This window comes from Trichomonas vaginalis, chromosome V (assembly GCF_026262505.1).
Source record: "Trichomonas vaginalis G3 chromosome V, whole genome shotgun sequence".
Lineage (NCBI taxonomy): Eukaryota > Parabasalia > Trichomonadida > Trichomonadidae > Trichomonas > Trichomonas vaginalis.
Genome location: NC_067207.1, coordinates 1,509,153 through 1,532,368, shown reverse-complemented (window position 1 = coordinate 1,532,368; position 23,216 = coordinate 1,509,153). Strand labels below are relative to the sequence as shown.

The 23,216-nt window shown below is 33.0% G+C and overlaps 9 protein-coding genes across 9 annotated transcripts; 4 read left to right on the top strand and 5 right to left on the bottom strand.

Annotated features, from left to right (window-relative positions):
* Nucleotides 1-83: 83 nt before the first annotated feature.
* Nucleotides 84-1,445, bottom strand: TVAGG3_0261350 (RNA polymerase II transcription regulator recruiting protein; the record flags this gene model as incomplete). Its single annotated transcript, XM_001326318.1, has 1 exon — nt 356-1,129. One exon carries the CDS (start codon nt 1,127-1,129, stop codon nt 356-358), a length of 774 nt encoding a protein of 257 aa, XP_001326353.1.
* A 1,020-nt stretch (nt 1,446-2,465) lies between these two features.
* TVAGG3_0261340 (uncharacterized protein) lies at nt 2,466-2,690 on the bottom strand (the record flags this gene model as incomplete). Its single annotated transcript, XM_051228343.1, has 1 exon — nt 2,466-2,690. One exon carries the CDS (start codon nt 2,688-2,690, stop codon nt 2,466-2,468), a length of 225 nt encoding a protein of 74 aa, XP_051098073.1.
* Nucleotides 2,691-4,428: 1,738 nt separating this feature from the next.
* On the bottom strand, nt 4,429-7,756 carry TVAGG3_0261330 (structural maintenance of chromosomes protein 5 family; the record flags this gene model as incomplete). The annotated part of the gene is made up of 1 exon (XM_001326317.1): nt 4,498-7,752. The coding sequence occupies one exon, from the start codon at nt 7,750-7,752 to the stop codon at nt 4,498-4,500; it is 3,255 nt and encodes a 1,084-aa protein (XP_001326352.1).
* A 1,103-nt stretch (nt 7,757-8,859) lies between these two features.
* Nucleotides 8,860-9,664, bottom strand: TVAGG3_0261320 (arfaptin homology (AH) domain/bar domain domain-containing protein; the record flags this gene model as incomplete). The annotated part of the gene is made up of 1 exon (XM_001326316.2): nt 8,944-9,648. One exon carries the CDS (start codon nt 9,646-9,648, stop codon nt 8,944-8,946), a length of 705 nt encoding a protein of 234 aa, XP_001326351.1.
* A 198-nt stretch (nt 9,665-9,862) lies between these two features.
* On the top strand, nt 9,863-11,653 carry TVAGG3_0261310 (uncharacterized protein; the record flags this gene model as incomplete). The annotated part of the gene is made up of 1 exon (XM_001326315.1): nt 9,863-11,653. The coding sequence occupies one exon, from the start codon at nt 9,863-9,865 to the stop codon at nt 11,651-11,653; it is 1,791 nt and encodes a 596-aa protein (XP_001326350.1).
* A 498-nt stretch (nt 11,654-12,151) lies between these two features.
* On the top strand, nt 12,152-12,379 carry TVAGG3_0261300 (uncharacterized protein; the record flags this gene model as incomplete). The annotated part of the gene is made up of 1 exon (XM_001326314.1): nt 12,152-12,379. One exon carries the CDS (start codon nt 12,152-12,154, stop codon nt 12,377-12,379), a length of 228 nt encoding a protein of 75 aa, XP_001326349.1.
* Nucleotides 12,380-12,397: 18 nt separating this feature from the next.
* TVAGG3_0261290 (uncharacterized protein) lies at nt 12,398-12,841 on the top strand (the record flags this gene model as incomplete). Its single annotated transcript, XM_001326313.1, has 1 exon — nt 12,398-12,841. The coding sequence occupies one exon, from the start codon at nt 12,398-12,400 to the stop codon at nt 12,839-12,841; it is 444 nt and encodes a 147-aa protein (XP_001326348.1).
* A 106-nt stretch (nt 12,842-12,947) lies between these two features.
* Nucleotides 12,948-13,909, bottom strand: TVAGG3_0261280 (metallo-hydrolase/oxidoreductase family; the record flags this gene model as incomplete). The annotated part of the gene is made up of 1 exon (XM_001326312.1): nt 12,978-13,895. One exon carries the CDS (start codon nt 13,893-13,895, stop codon nt 12,978-12,980), a length of 918 nt encoding a protein of 305 aa, XP_001326347.1.
* Nucleotides 13,910-14,034: 125 nt separating this feature from the next.
* TVAGG3_0261270 (beige/BEACH-related family) lies at nt 14,035-21,798 on the top strand (the record flags this gene model as incomplete). The annotated part of the gene is made up of 1 exon (XM_001326311.1): nt 14,035-21,798. One exon carries the CDS (start codon nt 14,035-14,037, stop codon nt 21,796-21,798), a length of 7,764 nt encoding a protein of 2,587 aa, XP_001326346.1.
* Nucleotides 21,799-23,216: the final 1,418 nt, after the last annotated feature.

The window sequence follows — 23,216 nt, the reverse complement described above, 5'->3', positions numbered from 1 at the left end:
TTTTTATGTATATACACAGATTTTTAGAGATGAGTGATTATGATCTCATAAATTTATGAGATGTTTAACAGAATAACATTTTCTAAGTGAAATTACATTGTATTGTTACATAATATAGCTTATGAATTGATTGATGCAAAAGATATTTTGCAATTTGTCCAACTTAGATCCAAGTATGATTCAGCATTACATTATTTTTTACTCTCTTGCATAAATATCTCTTATATTGCTTAAAATACTAATTAAATAATTTTTATTTTAAAAATAACTCTTTGTTTTCAATATTAATATATCATAACAACATATTTATTACATACATCTATCATTCTAAATAAAATAAACACATCTAACATAATTATTCCCAGACAAAATCGTTTTTTTCGTGTAATGACTGAGATTCTTTTTCAGGATACCAATCAGGTATATCCTGGTCAAACCACTCCATATTAGCATTACTATTAGCTTGCTGCTGTTCTGTAGGGTTGAATATCGGACAGTCTTCTTTTTTAGGCGATGGAGGCTGCTGTACGATTTTTGGCTGAGGCTGAACTTGTAGCATAGTTTGCGGAATGATTTGCTGCATTGGCTGATATTGAGGTATTGGAAGATGAGCAAAATTTTGTCGTTGATAAACTAACATATTTGCTGCCTCAGGAAGTAAACCAACCAATGATTTCTTAACTAATGCATTTCGCTCTCTGATTTGTCTGTTAACCATTGCTGTCCAGTGATTTTTCACATTTACATCGGATCTGGGTTCAAAAAAAACTGCAATATTCGCCCATCTCTGCCCAAACTCTTTTACTTTTTCTACCAGTAATGCTTCCTCTTCGGGAGTCCACGGTCCGTTTTGTATTTTCGGAGATAAATAATTTTTGTAACGTTCTCTGCATTGCCTCGGCGATCTAGTTTTCATTTGAGCTGAAACAACTACCCAGTTCGCCTCACCATATTTTTCTACTAACGATTTTAATAATTCATCTTCTGCTTTCGTAAATTTGTGCCGAATTGCGCCAGACGGCTTATCTATTGAGGGCCAGCCACCAGACTGGTTACTTCCAAACTGGTGGTGACCCGTTTTGGCCTGCGGATATAAAATATTTTGTTGGATTGGAAGATTTACATTCATGAAAATTTCTGCAAAACCAATTCAAAAAGTGGGAGTATCAAATCATCAGATTTCCAATGCGAATCATTCCTCAGTCTCTTGTAATTTTGTTTTCATCATCAAAAATATCAGAACTCCCAATAATTATCGTCGAATCTCTTGATTTGATTTTTTTCTTCAATGAGCGGCTCAAAATATGAATTTCCATTGGAATTCTAGTTGTACAAACCATACCAATAGGTTCATATGATATTTTATGATATGCCCATATATTTCTGCTTCTCATCTGTTATTATTTCCAATAAAAATAGAAACATAACGTGGGTGATTTTTCACCCAGCCATAAGGATCACACTTTTGAGAGTTTTACATGGCATTTGCCGGCAAATGCTATGTAAAGTTGTCTCAAATATTTTAGGGTAAATACACCGGCAACCCCTTGGAAATAATTGAGAATAAATTACATGGCATTTACCGGCAAATGCCATGTAAAACTCTCAAAAGTTGAGCCCCTTACGGCTGGGTGAAAAATCACCTATTCAGCAAATAATAGTTTCTGAAGGATTTAAATGTTGTTTATATAATAGATTGAACCTAAACGCTTCATATTTAAATACGGAATTTTGAATTCTTGCAATGACTTTATTAAAGCCATACATTACTACTTCTCTTATCAGTATACTAGAAATAATTTACAGAAGTCGAATTATATACTTTTTAGAATCAAATTTAATCAACTTTCTGACCCAACATAAAATTTACTTATTTATATGCTGATACTTTCATGTTTATTTATATGCGTATACAATGGTGAAATACTTACTTATAAAAAAGAAGGAAAATCATTATTGTTTATTCAATTCATGTTTTTCACAGTTCATTTCTATTAATTTTATCCTCTTCAAATCACTGAACATAATAAGACATAAAAAAGATCATAATAATCAATTATATGTGTAAATTATTAAAGAAGTATAAACAATTGTTTAATTATGCCGATGTTTGTTTAAACTTGAATTGTTTAATTATGCCGATGTTTGTTTAAACTTGAATTGTTTAATTATGCTGATGTTTGTTTAAATTTAGTAAAAACTTATTTTTCAAAATTCAAAAAATGCAATTAGAAATGCAAATACGACATATCCGCCAAATTGAGTAGTTTACATGAAATTTGAATAAGGTACTCCTCTCAATACATGATCGCCTCAATTATTTTTTATCCGGTTAATAAAATCTTCCAATTTTCTGGGTAGTTAACAACAAATTGTTCTGGAATAATTCTGGGGTCATCATCGCCGACATCTAATTGATAACCTCGAATTTGATCTGAGCTACCATCACTGACAAGATCGCATGGTCATGCAATGACTATAGCAGGGAAGAACGTTCGTGATCTTTCTACTGGCATAAGTGCTAAAACTTTGTCATTTTTTGCGTGTTCCCAACGAGCGGTTGGTTTTTCAGGGATGATTGTAGGTAGTGGTGTCCACTGGTCGGATTTTAGTTCAATAACATCTGTAGTTGATGAATTTGCATAAGTATCAATAATATAAACGGTATCATTCTCATATTTGTAAACCATCATGAGTAAAAATTGACTATTAATGTTTGCGCATACAAATTGATTCTGCCTTGGAGTTTTACAGTTGTAAGCATATTAACCGCAATAATTAGGAATTGAAGGTTGCATAGTTTTAGGTTTTCCATGGAAAAGATTCAAAAGCAATCCATCTAACTCCTCTCTGGTTGGCATCGACGTTTCAACTCTTTATTCGGATTTAGATCTCTGCTCAAGAATTTGTTCATTTGCATTGATTGTTGTGTTTACGCAATCAATAGACTTGTCCATCATGTAAATCTCGCGCCTCTCATAGTTATTAAATTACTTGAATATGATCTAGTTTCTGGGACAATATATTGTAATTAATTCGATGGACTTCAAAAGTTTTAAATAAATTACTAGTTTTGATTATTTACTTTGAATGGATTAATCCTCATTATCCAGTACCATCCTCGAAAAAATTATGAAATAATGGCTATCTTTTAAAAACATATACCAAATGATATAATCAATTTCGATTTACTTTTAAACAGAAACTACTTTTCTCTACCGTCTTCTATTTGATGCACGTCTAAAAACAACATTAAGTCCATCACTTAATTTAACTCTGACCTTTTCCCCTATAAAACAATTTTCTGTATAAAAATGAATAAAATTATTAAAATCGTAATTTTCTATTAGTTTAGTAAATATAACAGTTGCTCCCCAAGTTGTATTCGAATCAATATATGAATCGGAAATAGTCACAGTCGAATTTTTCCCAAAACCATTATTTTCATTTGAAAACATACGTCTGGCTGTGTTACTTTTAAATATGCAGTGTTGAATATGAACAGTTAAGATCGATCTAAATAGAGTTCCTGATAATTTATTCCCAATAACATTGCAATATGAAATTATTATATTGTGATCAACTTGATCCTGTGTAAATGCAAGTGAATAAGTTGAAGTTTTGTAATTTTCCCTGAACGTGGAGAAATTACATCTACCAAGACTTCCTACAGCGGTACTATATATTGATGAATATTGAAGACATTTGTTATTTGTGCAATTGATATTCGATATACGTAGATCACCACATGCTATTTGAATTGTTCTAAATACATTTGTCATTATTGCTCCACAGTTAAAAATAGAAACATCAATTGCATAATTTTTATTATAAGGGGGTGACGTTCTGTCATTTGAAGAAATGCCATTTGATTTTGTTTTGATATTGATTTATATTAGCATGTTCGCTGTTGAACAAACTGTCCTCTTTGAATGCAGTAATAGTTTAAAGATCCACCATTTAAGGTGGAATTACAGTTGTTAAATATGGAATCTTCAAGTAATGTGCGTATTTCGTTTGTTCTGTCGATGTAAATTGCACCTTTTTCTTTGCATTCAACAAATAAACAATGATGGAAGTAATAATTGTTAGAACTTGTTGTATCAGACAATGATGTTCTATTTAAGGTCTTTTCTATTTTATTTGTATTGCCGAAGTATTCGGACCAACTGAATTTAAGTTCTTTTTGAGTTCTTGAGATCAAACTCAAAATTTTTATTTGTATTGCTCAAAAGAAAGTCGACTTTTTCAAAACATAAAAATTTTGTCAAAAAATTCCTTTTTGCCAAAATTAATTACAGGTATTATTCAAAATCAACTACATATACAAGAAAACATTGATTACTTGAAATAGAATTTCAACTCCGATTCAAAAAAAAGTTTTCTGACATCATGAAATAATTATCTGCATATTAACTAGGTTTTTGTATTTTTAGTAAATAATATATATATTTCTATTAAAAATAAACAAAAAATAAATCAAAATAAAAATAAATATTATTCAAGTTCGTTTTGACTTTGTTGAGATTGTCTCTGTTGAAGTTGTTTTTCGTCTGCGGATGTCATGAATGTGATTGGATTCGTCAAGTTGTCGTCGATGTAAGGACCGTTCATAACAACCATAACTGTGATTCCCGCCAACTCTTCCAAGTTAGGCAGCAACTTTGGTGTGACTAAGATGTACTGACTCTCCTGGTTGTGACTCATTGTGTACTGCATGATCTGATTGAATGCGTTCCTGTCGTTTGTTTCGTCCATGCCTTGGTTGATCTCGTCGACAACACGGAATGGGAACTTAGTGCAGTCTTGAAGTGCCAGGAGGAACATAAGTGTTGTAACACTTTTCTCACCACCACTCTGTCGTGTTGATGAGAGGATGTTAAGAGGACTTTCTCTGTTGAATGCAACTAACAAGTTTAACTTGTATGTGTCGATCTTATTCGCATCATCGAAACCGAGTTTGACTTCGCCTCTGTAATTGCATGTAGACATCAACTTAGAGAATGATTCAGACATCTTCTTAACATCAAGTGACATCTTCTGCTTCCATTCGCTGAAACGAATGTTGCAGTTCTCCAAGAGTTCATTCGCATCTTTAGAGATTTTGTTCAAACTATTTGTTGCTTCATTCAATTTAGATTCTGCATCATCATATCTTTGTTTCGCTTCTTCATTGATGAAAGAGAAACTTGCAAGACGAGATTTGAACTGTTCGAGTTGGTCTTTCAATGATTCTACATCAGATGAAAGTGTTGACAGCATTGCGATGTTTTCTGGTGTACGAGGACATTTTTCTTCTGCAATCTCTTTAAGTTGGTGTTCTTTCCTGTGAAGATTATCACGTCTTTCTTTCAGAACTTTGATGTTTCTTTCCAATTCTGAGTATTTTTGTCTCTCGCGCTGCAATTCCATGTTGCAATCATCGAATTCCGCTTGAAGAATATCTCGTTTCTGTGACAAAACATCGTATTTAATTCGATGAACATTGAAATCAACAAGTTTTGTTTTGATTTTAATCAAAAGATTTGAAAAGTTATCAATAGCTTTTGTAATCTTTTGATTGAGTTGTTCGATTTTTCTTGGGTGTTCATCATATTCTTTTTGTTTGATTTCTTTCTTCATTTTCAGTTGACGAACTTTCTCTTTGATTCCTTCGTGATCTTTGATTCTTTTACTTATATCTTGGATCTCATTAGAAAGTGTTTCAATTTGGCTTGTGAATCTGTTTGCTTCTTGTCTTTGCTTCGCTTCTTCTTCTGCAAGTTTATTCATTGATTCTTCTATCTGTTGTTTTTTAGCTTGCAACATTTTGATGTTTTCTGCTCCTGCTGATGCTTCTCTCCAAATGTTTGATTGTCTGATAGAAATACTAAGTGTGGAAACATTGGCGGAATACTTTGATCGCTTGATGTAATAGACAACGTTATCAAGAACATATCTATTAATGTTGTATTGTGGAAAAACATCTTCACAGAGTCTTCCGATGCTTTTTCTTGCTGTTTCATGTCCTCCAATGGGAACTTTGTCTAATTGAGCCATGGAGTTAAGCATCTGTTTGACCATTGGAGGTGCATCGAATGTATCTATCACGTAGGAAGGGAATCCGTCCCTTGCAAGTGATGGTGGAGCGTTTTGTTGCGACATCTTCTGTTGTTGGGATAATTTGAAGTTGTCACTAGCTCTAAGCAAGGTAATACGAGTGAAATGCTTCTGCCGACAGAAGTTCTCGATAGAATCTCTGTCGCTTTCGTCTTCGGCCAGGAATGCAAATAAATAATGATTTTCAACAACCATATGGAGGATATTGGAGTATTTGACGTCTTTAAAGTTGAGTTCCGCACATATTGGTCCGTAAACATTGGCATTGAACGTGTTACGGCGACTTTCGATATAATTATATAATTCAACGACGTCGTGGCGTCTTAAGTTCTGTGCTATGTGATCCAGAAGACGTTTCTTTTGGTTCTGGTACTTCCTGAGGTCGTTATCGATCTCTTCCAGGTCTTTTTGTTTTCGACCTCTTTCTCTACGAATTGGCTCAATAAGACCGGCTGCTTCTGCACTGGCACGCTTGACATCGTTCAGTTGTTGCATGAGTTCCCTCTTTTGTTGACGTAACGGTTCGATATCTTGGTCGATTCCTTCGATTTTGGATTCAGCGATCTGGATAGCGTTGGTGAGCTGGTCAACATCATTCTTGACTCGGTCCATGTTCTCTTTCACCCTTGTAAGCTGTTGTTTCGATTCAGAAATCGTTCTATCGTATTCAAATTTCTGATTACTCATTTGGAGGACTTCTGATTTGAGGTTATGGCAGAGATTGGTTTCACGGCCAAGATCGTCGTTGTTCTTCTTCACTTTTTGCTGTATTTGGTCCTTTTTCTCGGATAATGGTCGGATATTCTGGGCAATTTGATCGTAATTGGTAAGAGCTACTTGTAAATCGTTCTTGCATTGCGCATATTCTATTTTGGCTGCACGATGTTCAGCCCACGGTATAGCTTTTTCGTATTTTTCAATTTGCTTCTGGCAATCGTCTCTTTGGGCCAGTCTGTCGACTTCGACCCTTAATTGCTGACAACGAGATTGATATGTTGTAATATTTGTATTTAAGTCATTAATTTTTTGAGACATCTCAGAATGTCGTTGAAAATCTTTCAAAAGAGCTTGATGAGTGTCGTAAACTTCCTGATTGATGGCTTGCTCTGTTGCCGTAAGAAGCTGAGGTGGCTTTAACGTTGCAAATTCTTTAACTCTCTCTTGAGGTAAAAACATGCATAAATTGTCAAGTTGTATATGTAATGCAGATACACGTTGAGATACTTCACCGGCTGAAGAGTCTTTCCATTTGCCGTTTATGTTCTTTATTCGCCATTTTGAGGAATTATCTGTTTTAATTCGGCGGTTAACCCAAAAAGGAACATCTGCTTTAAGTAAAATTTTGATTGATGCTATTGAACACCCGTGGCGAATGAAGCCAGACAACTTTGATGTTCTTGCAAGAATTGATGGTGAAGATGCAAGTCCGAGACCAACTGCACATACAATTGTGGACTTACCTGAACCATTTGGACCAATGATTAAGTTAAGACCAGCACCTGGCTGAATAGTGATTTTTTCGAAAGTCATGAAATCTTTGAGCTTAATAGACATGATGGAACCATTCTGGAATTTGTCAACATCACCTTCATAGAAAGACTGATTGTCCTTCAGTTTCTGTGAGGATTGACGGGAAGGGACTGACCTTCGCATCCAGAATTTGAATAGTTTATGATTTCTTGAAAAAAATGCGCGCGCATTTTGGTTTAGTTGTTTTTAGGTATATTTAATATTAGATTCATCTATTCATCACGGAAAAATTTAAAACCACTAAATATACCAAATATTATTTTGGAACAAATAATTTTTATGATAATTTCATGTTCAACGTTATTGATTCAATTCTTTATTCTGCTTGATATCATTTGCAATCACTTAGATTATTGAATTTATATACTAGGGCTTGCTATTTTTCATATTTATATCAAAAAGTTCTTTGCAACTATACTTTACCATTTGATGGAAGAAATTTTCCTAAATATAATCAACATCTCATGAAATCTTGCTATAGCAAACTTAATAGAAATTGTAAATTATTTTTAGCATTGAATTTAGTAATATGAGAAAAAACGAAGTAGAAAACTCCATTATTTATCATTATTACAAAATCTTACTATAACATAAAATGGCATTATTGAGTGCAGTTCCTCCATATTTTTCATTGGTAAAACACGAAAATCAACCTTTTTGGATTGAATTTACAGATACAGAACAAAGTACTAAGCCATAGCCATCAAGTAAATATTCCTAAAATACTATCAATACGCTTAAAAAAGAAGACAAAGTTTGAAAAATCTAAGAAAATTCGGTTGGTCTGAATATTTTGGCAATACAGATAAAGTTGGGAAGACATTAGATTTCATATTGCAATGTTATTGAAAATAAATGTTCAAGATATCTATTTAGATCAATCTACACTGTTAATATTCACCACTGCATATTTAAAAATAACACAGCCGATTGTATGTTTTCAAACGAAAATAATTTTGAAGGGAAAAATTCGACTGTGACTATTTCCGATTCATATGTAGATTCGAATACAACTCGGGGAGCAACTGTTATATTTACTAAACTAATAGAAAATTACGATTTTAATAATTTTATTCATTTTTATACAGAAAATTGTTCCATAGGGAAAAAAGAAATCTCAAATAAATTCTCTTATCTTTCTAAATTTGCAAAAACTTCTTCAACAGCACTATTTTCATCAAAAAAATAATTTTATTTATAAAGTCGAAAAAATAGTTTTATATACTAATTATATAGATGCGTTTTATTCTGAGTAGTACTTCAATGATGCTTTTTGAGTCAATTTTTTAAAATGATTTTTAACAATTTTCTGTTTTAAACTTCGACTTTCTTGTAATTATCTAATCTCTGTTCAAGGTTGGTGATTGTTGGGTCTGTAAATTCGTGGAAACCAAGAACAGTGTTTGAGAGTTCGTTACCGATGTTGACGTATTGACGGAGGGCTGAAGCTCTCTTGGAGAGGAATGCATCCATCATTGTGACGAATGATTCAGTAAACTTGGCTGTGTATTCAGTGTTGTACTGATTAAATGCTTCTCTTGCTGTAGTTGCGTTCTGGCGAGCTTCAGTTGCAGCACTTCTTGCCTGCTCTGCTAACTGCTCGAACTTAGCTGTATCTGGAGCACCTTTCTCGCGAGACTTTGCTGCTTTTTGTTCGGCGGCGTTTGCATTGTCTTCAGCCTTGTTAGCCTGCTTTTCGATTGCTTCTGTTTCGGAAAGCTTTTGCTTCTTTTCGTTGTAGTAGTCAAGAAAGACGTGGAAATCAGCTGGCAATGCAGCACCGATTGAATGAAATTCTTCAATTGCGGCGGCCAAAGCATTACCATTTTGGTTAACACCAGTTAATGGGTCTTTGAGTGGCTCTGGTTGGCTCTTGATAAATTGATCAAAATCGGCACCAAAAGCTAATTTTGTTTGATCAAGGATATTCTGTTCCTGCTTTCTATTTTCCATAATGGAAGAATTGGAGTCATGATATTCAGGAAAAGTCCTGATCTTGTTGAACATTGAGCTCATCATTTTTTTTTTCTTTTGTAAAGTGAATTTTTTTTTCTTATCTGCCACCTTTTATTCCGCCAATTTTTTAATCGAGTATTGAGTTATTGGACAATACATATCGATTCTATACTTTATTTGCAATCGGAATTAACTTTTTTTAAAGTTTCATATGAGGAATAGTTTGGATCTGATTCAAGATGCGTTATCTCAAATGAACGCAATAAATATGATATTAATGGACCAACCTATTCCTCATGTTAACAAATCACCTTCGAACTCCCCTAAAAAGACATATGAAACTAAATCTCCTACTAAAAACTCTAAAATTAAGATGAAAGTATCAAAGAAATCCAATGACATAGTGAAAACATTGCAAAAGGCTACCGACACATCTCTTGGAACCGCAAAAAAGAATATAACGAATCATCCCAGTCCTAAAAAAAGACCTAAATCACCACAAAAAACAGTGAAACGAGTTAAATCAGATAAAACCATTGAGACATCTTTAACTAATAGTTTTCTAACACTTCGTTTAAGTTTTTATTTTACAAAATGGAACAAAAAACTTGTTAGTGTGTTAATAAAAAAGTCAAGAGAATCAGTAAATTCTAGCATAGAAAGTATTAATCTTTCTCCAATCAAAGAAAAAAGAGATTTTATTCCGAAACAATCAAAAACATCCAAAAATGAAATCATAATGCCAAAACATAGACAATCTACAGAAAGTAAGTCGCCCAGTAAAACTTTTTCATTCAGAGCGACGAAAAAAGGAGTGCAATTGTTTTATTTCTTAAAGTGGAAAACTGCCTTCTTCAATAGATATATACAACGTGCTCTCATAGATTATGGCACAGGAATTGCATTTTATTACCCAACAAAAACAGAATTATTCTCGGAAGTCGAAAAGCAATTAAGTCCTAATAATTCACCAAAGAAACAAAATAACACTAGCAATCAGTCATTTTCTAGCCTCATTCCTATTAAGAAATCAAATATTACTCGAAAATATTCACAATCTGTTTCAAAAACTCCTGATATTAAACATAAAAAATTATTACCAGATCAACAAAGCAAGTCTATTCAATATACTCCTAAAGGTAAGAAGAAAACACAAACTCCTCAAAAGAAATCTTCAGATCATTTCATCACACCACCTAGGAAACGTCCAATTCCAAAAGTATTTGATGATGAGAAATATCCTAATGGATCTCCTCATATGCCACGACCTAAAGAATGGTGTCCACCAGAATTTGATATTTCTCATAAACCAAAGAATGAAAAACACGATTCAAACCAGGGTGAATCTAATTCTCAACAATTTCAATCAAAAGAGCCTAAAATTCCACACGTTTTCTCCACAGAAGAATTTTATTTACTTGATAGACGTCCCCCTATTCTTGATATTAGAATTAATAAGTCATCGGATGAATATAGCTCTCCAGACACATCAACTATTTCTATATCAGATCAAACAAGCGAAATTAAAATGATGAGCTCATCAATAATTGAATCAATTCCGGATTATTTACCGACATTAGATTCAGAAATTGATGAATCAATTAATACAATCGTTTCTCCAGAACTTCCTCAATCTAATTTAATAGATTATCCACAATTCAAACAGAAACTTCCCAAATTTAAAGTTCCGAAATCAGATACTGATATCATTAAATTCCTTGACTCTAGTATTACTCACGATATCTGGAAGAATGTTGTTCGTAAAGGTGAATTTATTATTTTGGATGAACAGATTGAAAGACCAAGGAAGATTCCTTTTGAATATGCAGCCTTGATAATTGATATTGCTAATGAGACAATTTGCAAGTATGATATAAATGGTATTTCACGTGAAAGATTTGTCTATTTCGTCGGATCTTTATTTGGCGAAAGAACAATAACACGAGAAAATGCAATACCAACACTAGTAACAAATTGTCGTGAGATTCTACAGAATGAATTCATTTCATTCTCCATTAATTTTGCTGATGAACTTCTTGAACTTCATTTTAATAATATTTTTGTATAAATTGTTTGTATTTATTAAATCATGTTTTGTTATTTCTCTTTATATATCATTCGATAAATAATCACCTTTTAAAATATATAATCATCATCCGTTAATGCCTCGTGATTATTTCTCAATTCTATCCAAATTTGTTAGGTGGATGAAATGTTAATAACAAATAAATTAAATAATAAAATACCTAAAGGGCACTTTTTTTCGATAAAAAAACGAATAACGAGATTGTATTCAATAATTATAATCGGTTAAATAATGTCTGTCAGATTAATCAGAATGGTCTAAACTGCCTGTCAGATCGAACTCAATTATCTAATCTGCCAGTCTGATACAGCGGTTTCATTCTATTTTTGAATATTCATAAGGATAACAAAAATAAAACATCATAAAACATCAACAATATGGTTTTGGCGTATTTACATTTTTTATATGTGGATTTGACAGTCAGATTATCAGAATTGAGATCAGGTTGAAATTGAGAAAATTTTCATTTCATTTATTTTAATGCTTTCTCTGATTGCCTTGCGCACAGCACATAATGCTGTTGACGATGACAACTGGAAGTTCCCATTCCCAATCCCAACAAAGTGGGGCCTCTTAAGCTTTGGCTTTGATGCTAACGAAGCTGTAGATGATGACAACTGGGGCATCGGCTTCACATATCATTCACCATGGGGCAAGTTCTACATCGGATATCACAATGCTGCTGAAGAGGAAGAAGACGAGAACTAGAAGGCTTGGGCTGAATTGATGACAGCTATCGGCAAGTTCCGCCTTGAATACCACAACTCTGCTGAAGAAGAGGAAGATGAGAACTGGAGGGCTTGGGCTGAATTAATGACAGCTATTGGCAAGTTCCGCCTTGAATACCACAACGCCGCCGAAGAAGACGACGACAACATGAACTTCCGCTGGAGATGGGGCCCAGTTGACATCGATCTCGAGCTCAACGAAGACAAGAAGGTCGAACCTAAGAAGGGTTTGAGGAAGTTGTTAGAAGAGTATTTGAAGGAACATCCAATTCGCCCATTCCGCCCAATTCCCCCACCAATTTTCAAACCATATAAGCCACTTCGCCCATTCTTCGGTGCTAAGCCAGTTGTAGCTCCAAAGAAGAACATTGGCTTTATTCCTTGGTATAAGTACATACCAATCTACCAAAAATTGCAGGAAATTCAACGCAGAAGAAAATAAAAAATCTTCATTGAGGGTTTGATTTAATTTCTTTTTAAATATATTTTCCAAACTATTAGAAGTGTGTGAATGATTTAAATTGATTATTATAATAACGATTTTTAAAATAGGATTTTAGAAAATTTCTTTTTTTATATTATCGTAATAAAAAATCGGAGAGATGAAATTTCTTTCCATGCATTTGCATATTATATGAAGTGACGCCAAGAAGATCAACTCTATAATGACCTCGAATTATTTCATTATGTTCCCAGTTGCTTCCAAAACGCTTGGCAAACTCTGTTTGGACTTCAAATTTAGGATGCTTTGAATCTTTAGCGATTTCTCCAAATCTATTGATCCATTCAAGGATAGTCTTTCCAAAGTATTCAAAATCTTGAATGTAGCCAAAATGAGTTTGAGCAGCAACTGTAGCGCCGCTTTTGAGGATTTTGATAACTGACTTGGCAGAGTTATAGTAATCAAACATGAATGGACATGAAAAGATCGGAAGAGTAATATCCATATAGCGGTTTCCAAATGCATCACCTGTAAAAATGACTTTGTCCTGCTTGCTTAAGAAGCAGACATGGTCAATTGTATGACCAGGTGTGTCAATACATTTAATATCTCTGAATTTAGCAAAATTAACTATTTGATTATCTTTAACTTCAACACAGCGTCTTTCTGATATTGGTTTAACGTTGTTTCCAAATTCAGAATTATAATGTCTCCGCATAACACTACTCATATGACGAATTAGTGGTTTAGGATCTATGCAACGTTTGAGAGTAATTGAATTTGCGTATAATTTTGCATTAGGAAAATTCGATAGCAATAAAGAGACATTTCCTGAGTGATCCATATGTGAATGTGTCAAGAAAACATGTGTCAAACCTTCTTTTTTGATTCCCATTTCCTTTATCGCATCGCATATTACATTAAATCTTTTGGGTGAGCCAGTATCGAAGATTGCACCACTTCCATCTGGTGCCTTCATCAAATATAGCGATGACATGCCTTTATAACCAACATAATTAATGTCTACGAGCTTGATATGAGGAAAATCCAACATTAATTGAAATTGAAAGGCTGGATAACAAAAATCTTATAATCGTTAAATTGATCGTCATATCAAATTATTAATTATTTCTTAGGCATTCTTACCATTGAAATTTTTCTATTCAAATTTCTAATAAAAAAATAAACTTGAAATGCTTCAACTCTTATCACCAAATGAGATTTGTTCGGAAATCTTATCTCTTAAGGTGAAACTAAAGAGTACTTACCAAGGAATCCCTGAAGAGAATCTAATTCTCATCAAAGAGGTTCAATTTCCTAGTTATTCGACTTTGGAGATGCGTCGAATCAACAAGGAATTAACAGATAAAAATGCGGACTTTACGGAAGTACTGAAGAAGCATAACTACTCATTTACCTTTATGTTAGAGGAAATTCAAAAATTTATATATTTACCCAACGCTCCACAAGATTTTACACCATTCTTAGCGTTATACATATTCCATTCATACTTATCATTTCAAATAATCTTTAAGTCATATTCAGATGCTAGTATTCTCACTGAATTTTTAGGATTCTTTAATGTAATTGCCCAAGAAAACAGATTTTCCGTAAATCCTCTATACAGAAAAATAGCCTTATCATGCTCATATCACAGCTATCTCACATTCCTCAAAAATCCTTCGCCTGCCGCAATTTTATTATTTTTACCTCACTTAAATGATTTTTTCTTCTACAATAACGACTTGCCAAAGAACATATTTGACCTTCTCGGACTCTGTGCCACTGCTATTTTCACTGCTTCTCAAGAATTCGAAGTAGAAAATGTTCAAATTCAATTTGTAACAGTAGCGGATGGATTAATACAACAAATAAAGACATACTTTCCACCCGAAATAGCGAAAATTATAATACAACGAAGTTTTACAGCGATTAGAAAACTTGATATTTCCGCTTTAAGTTTTCTTTATCATGCATCTCCAATTATCAGTTTACAATCAGTTTTCGAATGCTTATATCTTCTTTCTCCAGCTTTAATGTCAAATTTAGATAAACTCAATGAAATCGGGGAAATTTCAGTTGGCGACATTTCTCATGCTAAGCTTAACTCCAAAGATGTCCCAGAAATATCTTTTCAGCCAATAAAATTCTCTTGCCTTTCAAATTCAGATATAAATCTCGATATCAAATTTCCGCCAAAGAAAAACATCGAAAGCTTAATACCGAAATCATTAGAATCACAAATACAATTCATTACGAAACTTATTATTAGCAAAATCGAAATTTCACAACAATTTTTAGATATTTGTCCGCCATTTGTTTTTAACTGTTTAGATAAGCCCAATTTTTTAGATTCATTTCCATCATTCCTTTACATTATATTCCAAATCTTCAAAAAGTTTTCTCTTCCGATATCAAAAGAAATTTTATTTAATTCTAAAATATTTGACCCGAATATTGTCGTATTTGACAACAAAGATTACTTTAGTATCTTCAATATCCTCAGGGATGTCTCAATGAACATGATTGTAAATGACAGAGGAATTAAGAGCACTGAGTATATGATTAGATCAGTTCTTTTAGAAGCTTATACATCACCATTACTATATGCTGAGTTAGTTCTTAGACTTTCCCAACAAGAAATTTTAATTGATAATTTATTCATACAAAACATAGCTCCAGGGCTTATGAAACCCATGATGTTCTATCAGTCGTTTACAGAGAATACAGACAAAACAGTTTTATCAGAAATCAGAATAGCCAGACAGAGTATATTAAATTATTTATTCATACAATTGACAAATACAAGTTCTTTATCATTATTTTTATCCAATGATTATTTTGCGAAAACATTTTACTGCTTAATCTTCGAAGAACCCCTTAGAGAACATGTTTTCGCTTTCATGACGGTTTTTCTCAGCGACCAGAACAATTCAAAGAATCCAATCATCGACCAATTTATTTCTAATATCATTCTAACACTCAATTGCGAATTTATTCACTCAGGAAACCCAGAAATTTTGCAAATACCAACTGGCATTTTAAATTGTATGAATTCCTGCTTAAGATCGATACCAGATTTGATGACCAAGTTCGAACCAATCGTAGATCCAATCTTAAATACCTTAATTTCTCTCAAACAATCAAATCATGAAGAATTATTAGTCCAATTCATATTATTTTTAGTCATAATATCTCCCATTCATCAACTTAGACCACATGAAGCAGCTGCATTGCTCAAATCTTCTTCCCAACTCGGTTGCAAAGATCCAAGTCCAAATCTCTCGAGAGCCATCGTCCAATTGATAGCGGGAAAGGAAATTTCGGTTAAATACGGCTCATTCACCGTTCAACAACCTCATGCTTTGACATTATTCCTCAATATTTATTTAAATTCTCAAGAAATTTTTGATTGCATCTCAAAATTAGCAAGTATTATCTCAAGTTCTCAGTATAACAGTATCAAAGCTCACGAAGGAGAACTAGATTTGTTTTGTATCAACTATTTATTCGAAAAGAAGTCAAATGATGACGTAGATCTTAATCTAGTTGATGCGCTTTTAGACTTGATCGATAGAATCACGGAGAGAAGTTGCTCTGTTGGCGTTGTACAGTCTTTCATCAGTTTATTCTGTCCTGTCGACGGTAGATACCTCTCTAAGTTCCATATGAACTGTATAGATTTTATCGAAAAGAAGATTGACGCAGCTTATAAGACTCCACAGTCTTCCTGGACTTTATTATCAAATTCGCAGATTGAAATTAAGTTTATTAATGCTAATTTGGTACAATACGGTTTTAACTTTTCATTCTGGTTCCTTCCTGTTAAAACCGATAGTCCAATCAACTTGTTTTTGCTAACAGACAATTATGATTCGAAAATTACATTTGTTTATACAGGAGAAAGCTTGAAACTTGAACTAAACGCACCAGATCTTAAGTGGCAAACATCAGTAGTCGAATACATCGAGTTTAACAAGTGGACTTTCGTAAATTTCTCATTTAAAATTTTTGAGAACTTTACAGAAAGTGTTTTGACATTCAATGACAAAATTGTTTATGATTCACGTGATATTCCTGCATTCCACTTCACGAAATCGTATTTGACATGCATAATTAACCAAAACAGACAAAATTCTTCATCAAATGTCACTTTTTGTAAAATTGGACCATTTATTTTATACAATGGCGATTACATTGAACAGATCTATCTGAATGGACCAAGGTTATTCAGCTCACCGAACAATTTCAATGTTATTTTCGCTTATAAACCAGAAGATCAAAATGGCAGTTTCGAATTAGTCAAAGTTACTCAACAAGAAGGAATGGAATTGACATATAACAAGAGCGGAATGAAACAAACAACTAATTTCATAAATGTTTTGTTCGATTCTTGTAAATTGACAATTTTATTGCCACTTTTTGCCCAAATTGACATGGCAGAGAAAAACGGACAAAAACCGCCAAATTTCATAGACAAATTAATCATTTTGACGAAGAAAGCATTGAATGTTTCCAATGGAAATGTGCAAACATTCCTTCAAAGCAACGCTTCGAATATAATTTGTCATTTATTGACTGCTTCGGAAGACTTAAATATAACATACAAATTATATTTGAGGTTTTACGATTTGCTTGTTAATTTACAGCCATCTGAACTTAAACTTGAAATCTTTTTGAACATCGTCTTCAATCCTTTCATATGGATTCGATCGACACCATCAGAGAATCGCCAAATATTGATACATTGGAAAGACGTAATTTTCAAAAAACTTCCAAGTTTTGTTTTGAATCACAGACAGTTCACATGGTGGATTGATGTTTCCTGCTCATTCTATTTCTATTTGACGAATGAATTGAGTGTAAACATCAAGAGATTCCGAGGAATGAAGCCAAAGATGCATTATTTGAGAATTCCTTTGTTGGATTCTGCGAAAATTGTTTCTAATTTTCAGTTCACTGAAGAAGATTTGAAATATTTAATAACCGTTTTGACAAAAACAAATGATTTGAATCAAATTTACGATTTGATTGATTTATTGACATATTTCATCAAATCATCAATTTTATTGAGTTTTTCACACGAATTCATACTGAAACAGATGATGAGACTTCATGTTCTTTTTAATGTCCCTCACCCACATTTGTTCACAAGAACAATGAAGTGTTTGATGACCTGCCACGAAAGAAAACTTGTTGACATCTCAAAAACAGATCATATCCTTAAAATTTTGTCAAATTTGCCACAAACATTTTTGTCAAAACAAGTTTACATGTCATCTCTCAAACTCCTTAAAGATATCCCTGAGTTGTTGCCTTTCTGCGCAAGGTTTGCTTTCAATCTTGGTAAATTGGCAATTGGAAAATTGACTCATTATTTGAAAAGTGACAATTTCAAATCGAAAAATGTCAATTTTTATCTTTTAATTCCATTATTATACAAAGCTAGCAAATCCAAACAATTGAAGATCATTGAGTTCCTTGTGCAAACATTTTATGATGACATGACATTGATTTACGGATCAATTGATTTAGTTGGTCGTAATTTAAACAAAAATCCAGATGATGTCAAATCAATTTATTTGAATAAATGCGCAGATTTCGCATTAGACAATAAATTGAACACAGACACTTTGATTAAACTGTCATTGCAGTTTATGTTTGTTCATTTCACAGAAGAAAATACTCCTTTGTATAATTTATATCTTGAATCACCATTTTATGAAGAAACAACAAAAATTTCACGACAAACTTCACAAGAAAATCAAAAAATTGCTAAAATTTATTCAACAGAATCAATTGATCCTAAAAGTGACATAAAAAGTGACACAAAATTTTCAAGACTTCAAATTAATTTCAATGAATGTCCTGTCAAAGAATATCCTAATTATGACATGAAATCGAAGTCCATTTTGCGTTTTAAGAATGGCAAATGGGCGGATATTGAATTATCCAAGAAAATTGTTTCAATTTTGTTTTGTAATAACTCAGCAGAAGTTGAAACGGCATCTCTTTTATGTGCATTCTTGATTAGATCATCAGCAACTAATGTTCCAAGTGTTCCCGATGTTTTACAGAACCCACAGCTCCAAGGATTGATCACATATGAACAACACATGATGGGAATTCCAAGTATCACCGAAATGCCGCCTGTTGAATACACAAAAAATTCATTTGACGCTTTAGAAAAATTTTTCTCTCAATTCAAAACGGTTTTGTCATGTCAAGTTTTGGAAAATTGTTTGAATGATTCTAACCAAAATTGGACACGAGCAATGTCAATATTTAATGGATTTCCTGCTACATTCCAACATCGAAATCACATGGAAAATTCAGTAGAACAACAAAACCAAATTAATTCTAAATATTGGCAGAGTTTGTGGCGTCAAATGACGACAACAAGAGCTCCTTGGAATTCATCACTTCATAAAGATATGAGAGTATTACATTATAAACGAGATAATTCATGGTGTGAATATTTCTGTCCATTTAAAGTCAGAAGGAATTATAATTTCGATGACCACATGGGAGCATCATTCATCAGAGACACAGGAAATGATGACGATGCGAATGAACGTCTTGAGAAATACAGACAACAATCTGCAGATTTGATGAAACAAATTGCTCCTGCACGAATTTTAGAAGTTGAAGATGTTCACGAGAAAAGTAACAATGGAAATGTTTCTAATTTGATTTCTAAAACGATTGAAATCCAAAAATGTGCATTAGTCAAAGTGAACAACATCCAAGAAATCACATTCAAGATCTCAGGAGAAATTTTGACAATTACTAAAAGTGATAGTCGCATCAAAACAATTCTTATGAAAGATGTCAAATTAGTTATGCGACGCACATATTGTCATCATCCAACTGCTTTAGAAATCTTCACATTTTATCATTCTAGTTATTTCATTGATTTCAAAAGCTCCCAAAACATTGACAAAATTGTTCCTTTGTTTAGAAACATTGCACCACAAAATCCTATCCAGTTTCTTATTGAATCTAACAAGACAAATCTTTGGTTGAACAGGAAGATCTCGAACTTCGAATATCTCATGTTTTTGAACATGATTTCCGGTCGATCTTTCAATTCTACATCGCAATATCCATTTTTACCATGGATCATTTCTGATTACGAATCAGATAAACTTGATTTGAGTAATCCTAAAACATTCCGTCGTCTTGACAAACCAATTGGATTAATTGATGAAAAGCATGCAACAGAACTTAAAAGTAAGACGAATGAACTCATCAAAATGGGCTTAGAACCATATCTTTTCTCAAGTGGTCCTAGTTGTCCATTGGCCATTTATCTTTATCTTATGCGTATGGAACCATTTGCAACATTGCACATCGAAATACAAGGCGGAAGATTTGATCACACAGCAAGAATTTTCTATTCCATTTCAGAATGTTACAACAATGTTACAACACATAAAAACAACTTCCGCGAATTGTGTCCTGAATTCTTTTTCTGTCCAGAATTTTTGATGAACTTGAATGGCTTCGATCTTGGCAAGTTCAATGAACAAAAAGTTGATGACGTCACATTACCAAAATGGTGTAAAAGTGCCGCAGAATTTGTTTATATGAACAGAAGAGCTCTTGAGAGTGAATTTGTTTCCATGTCAATCAACAACTGGATTGATTTGATTTGGGGTGTTAAACAGCGTCATCCAGACAATCTTTACAAGCAAGAGATGTATTCGGATGTTTGGGATAAACATCCGAACATTTCACAAGAAGAAAAAGATTCAATTGAAGCTGTTTTAACAAATGTTGGTCAAATTCCTCCACAGTTATTTACAGAACCACATCCACGTCGTCAACCAAAATTCGAAACTCCAGTCATTCAGTTACCACCAATTACACTTGAAGTTGGCATGAAAGATCTTGTTTTCAGCTGCACAATTGGTGGTCCAGAGAAAGCTGTTGCTGTTTTGATCGGTCGAGATGGAAATTGTCACAAATGTCGTGTCAATTTCCGAAAACTATTTAATTTCAACTTGTCAACACAGACACAACGAAGAAACAGATCATTGACAACTGGACCATCACAATCATTATCAGATCTCCAAAACATGAACAGTAGTTTTTCACCAGAAAAGAATATTCCAAACAACACTACAAATAATTTCAATAACAATAATAATAACAAACCATCAGGATACAAATTACAAAGTGAAACAATTGTTGATTTGACCACTAAAATTTGTAATTTGTCTAATATTGTTATGACAAATAACAACAATAATTTTGTTTTTGTCGGTGAAGACGGATGTTCCATTTTCAACATTAAAACGGACATTCCACAATGTCAACAAGTTATATTACACAACTGCGGTGTTGTTGGCCTTGCATGTGACCAACAATGGATTGCATTAGCAGGAAAAGATGCACGTGTTTCATTATTCCGTAATTACGAGAAACAGCGCTCTGTTCCTACATTTTGTGATTCCATTAAATGTTTAGCTGTTTCATCAGCATTCGACGAACTTGTTTGTGGCACAAGAGATTGTTCATTGTTATTGTGTTCTCTTTCTCGTGGCGAAGTCACACAAGTTGTTGATCTTAATGGTCGAACACCAACGATGGTTACAATCACTAAAGGTTCTGGATTTATCCTTGTTTCGTGTGATGAGTTGTATGATGGACGTCTTCATCATTATCTTCATTTGTACAACATCAATGGACTTAAACTTGGGGAAGTCAAGATCGATAACTGTGTTCGTGCCTGGGACACGTGGCGAACTCCAGAAGGTTTCGACATTGTCATGCTTTCAGATGATCGCGGGAAAGTTTTTGTTTTCGAAGTTTTCTTCTTGAATTTAGGTTCTGTGATTTACCGATGCAAATCTAAAGTCAAGTACATCCGAGCATTTCCAGAACAGAATGTTGCTATGGCTATCACGGAAACTGCACAAATCAGTATTTTCCCATTTTCTTTTAAATTGTAAGTATATTTTTTTGTTATTTATATGAATCACTTTTTTTCATATATAATCAATGTTTGAGTGGATTCTTTGGAAAATTAGATATAATGTAAAGTTTACGACTATTAAATTTTTCAAGTTCCCCTCAAAATTTATGTCATTTTATCTTTGAAAGATTGAATTCACAGATCCAGAACAAATTATCCAGACATCATTACCAAGTGAACAACTTTAACTTACTACTTCCACGTGTAAAAAAGAAGAACGAGCTTGGAATATTCAAGAAAATTCAGTTGGTTAGAATATTTTGAAAGCAACGATGGCATTTATAAGATACACAATGGAACATCATTCTATAATGAAACAGGTACTGACAATTTTTACTTTTTTGTCTGTTTTTTTGCAAAATGCAAAGAAAAAGGTGCAATTTACATCCAAAGAGAAAACAAAATATGCATGCTACTTGAAGATTCCGTATTTATCAACTGTAGTTCCGCTTCACGTGGTGGGTCTGTTTACTTTTCCAGCTATCTAGAAGGACAGTTTGTTCAACAACGAACATGTTATTATAAATCAATAGCAAAAGATTATGGCATGGCATTTATCCATGTTGTTAAAAGTAATAATTCTAATAAAAACTATGCATTTTATGTTTCTGTTTTTAACTGTGGAGAAAATGAATCAACAGGAAGAGAAACATTTCAAATTACATCAGGTGATCTATGTATTTCGAATATCAATAGCACAAACAACAAATGTAATACAAAATCATCAGTATATTGCCTCACTGATGCGAGTTCAAGTGTTTGTAATTTCTCGACATTCAGAAAAAATAGCCAAACTGGAAGTTATTCGCTAAGATTTTGGATTAATTATGATAAATCATTAACTTATACAATTTCTTATTGCAATGTTATTGGAAATAAATGCGGCACTGACAAAAATCAAGTTCTATTTTCTTGTGTCTACGCAGTTAGTATCAATCACTGCATATTTTTAAAAAATATTGCAAATTACATGTTTAGGCAACATTCTCTAGAATATCTTTTGACTGTTTCAGAGTCATATGTTGAATCAAATTCGACAACAGGAACAGGAAATGTTACTTTTACTGATCTTACTGAAAATTACGATCTGAATACTTTTTCTCATTTTTTTACAGAAAATTGCTTCATAGATCTGAAAGAAATATCAAATAAACTCTATTATTTTTCTAAATTTGCAAAAACTACTTCTGCATCATTATTATTTCCTTCAAAAAAATTAAAAAAATAAAAAAACTCTATCAAACTCCCGATTAGGTATTCTATTTCATTTACGAAATAAGATGAAGTAAAAGTCCAAAAAATAATATCTATTTCCTTGCGAATGCAAGTTGCAAGTGAGAATAAAGGAACATATAATGATGCTTTTTATGTTTAATAGATAGTGAAAAGTTATTG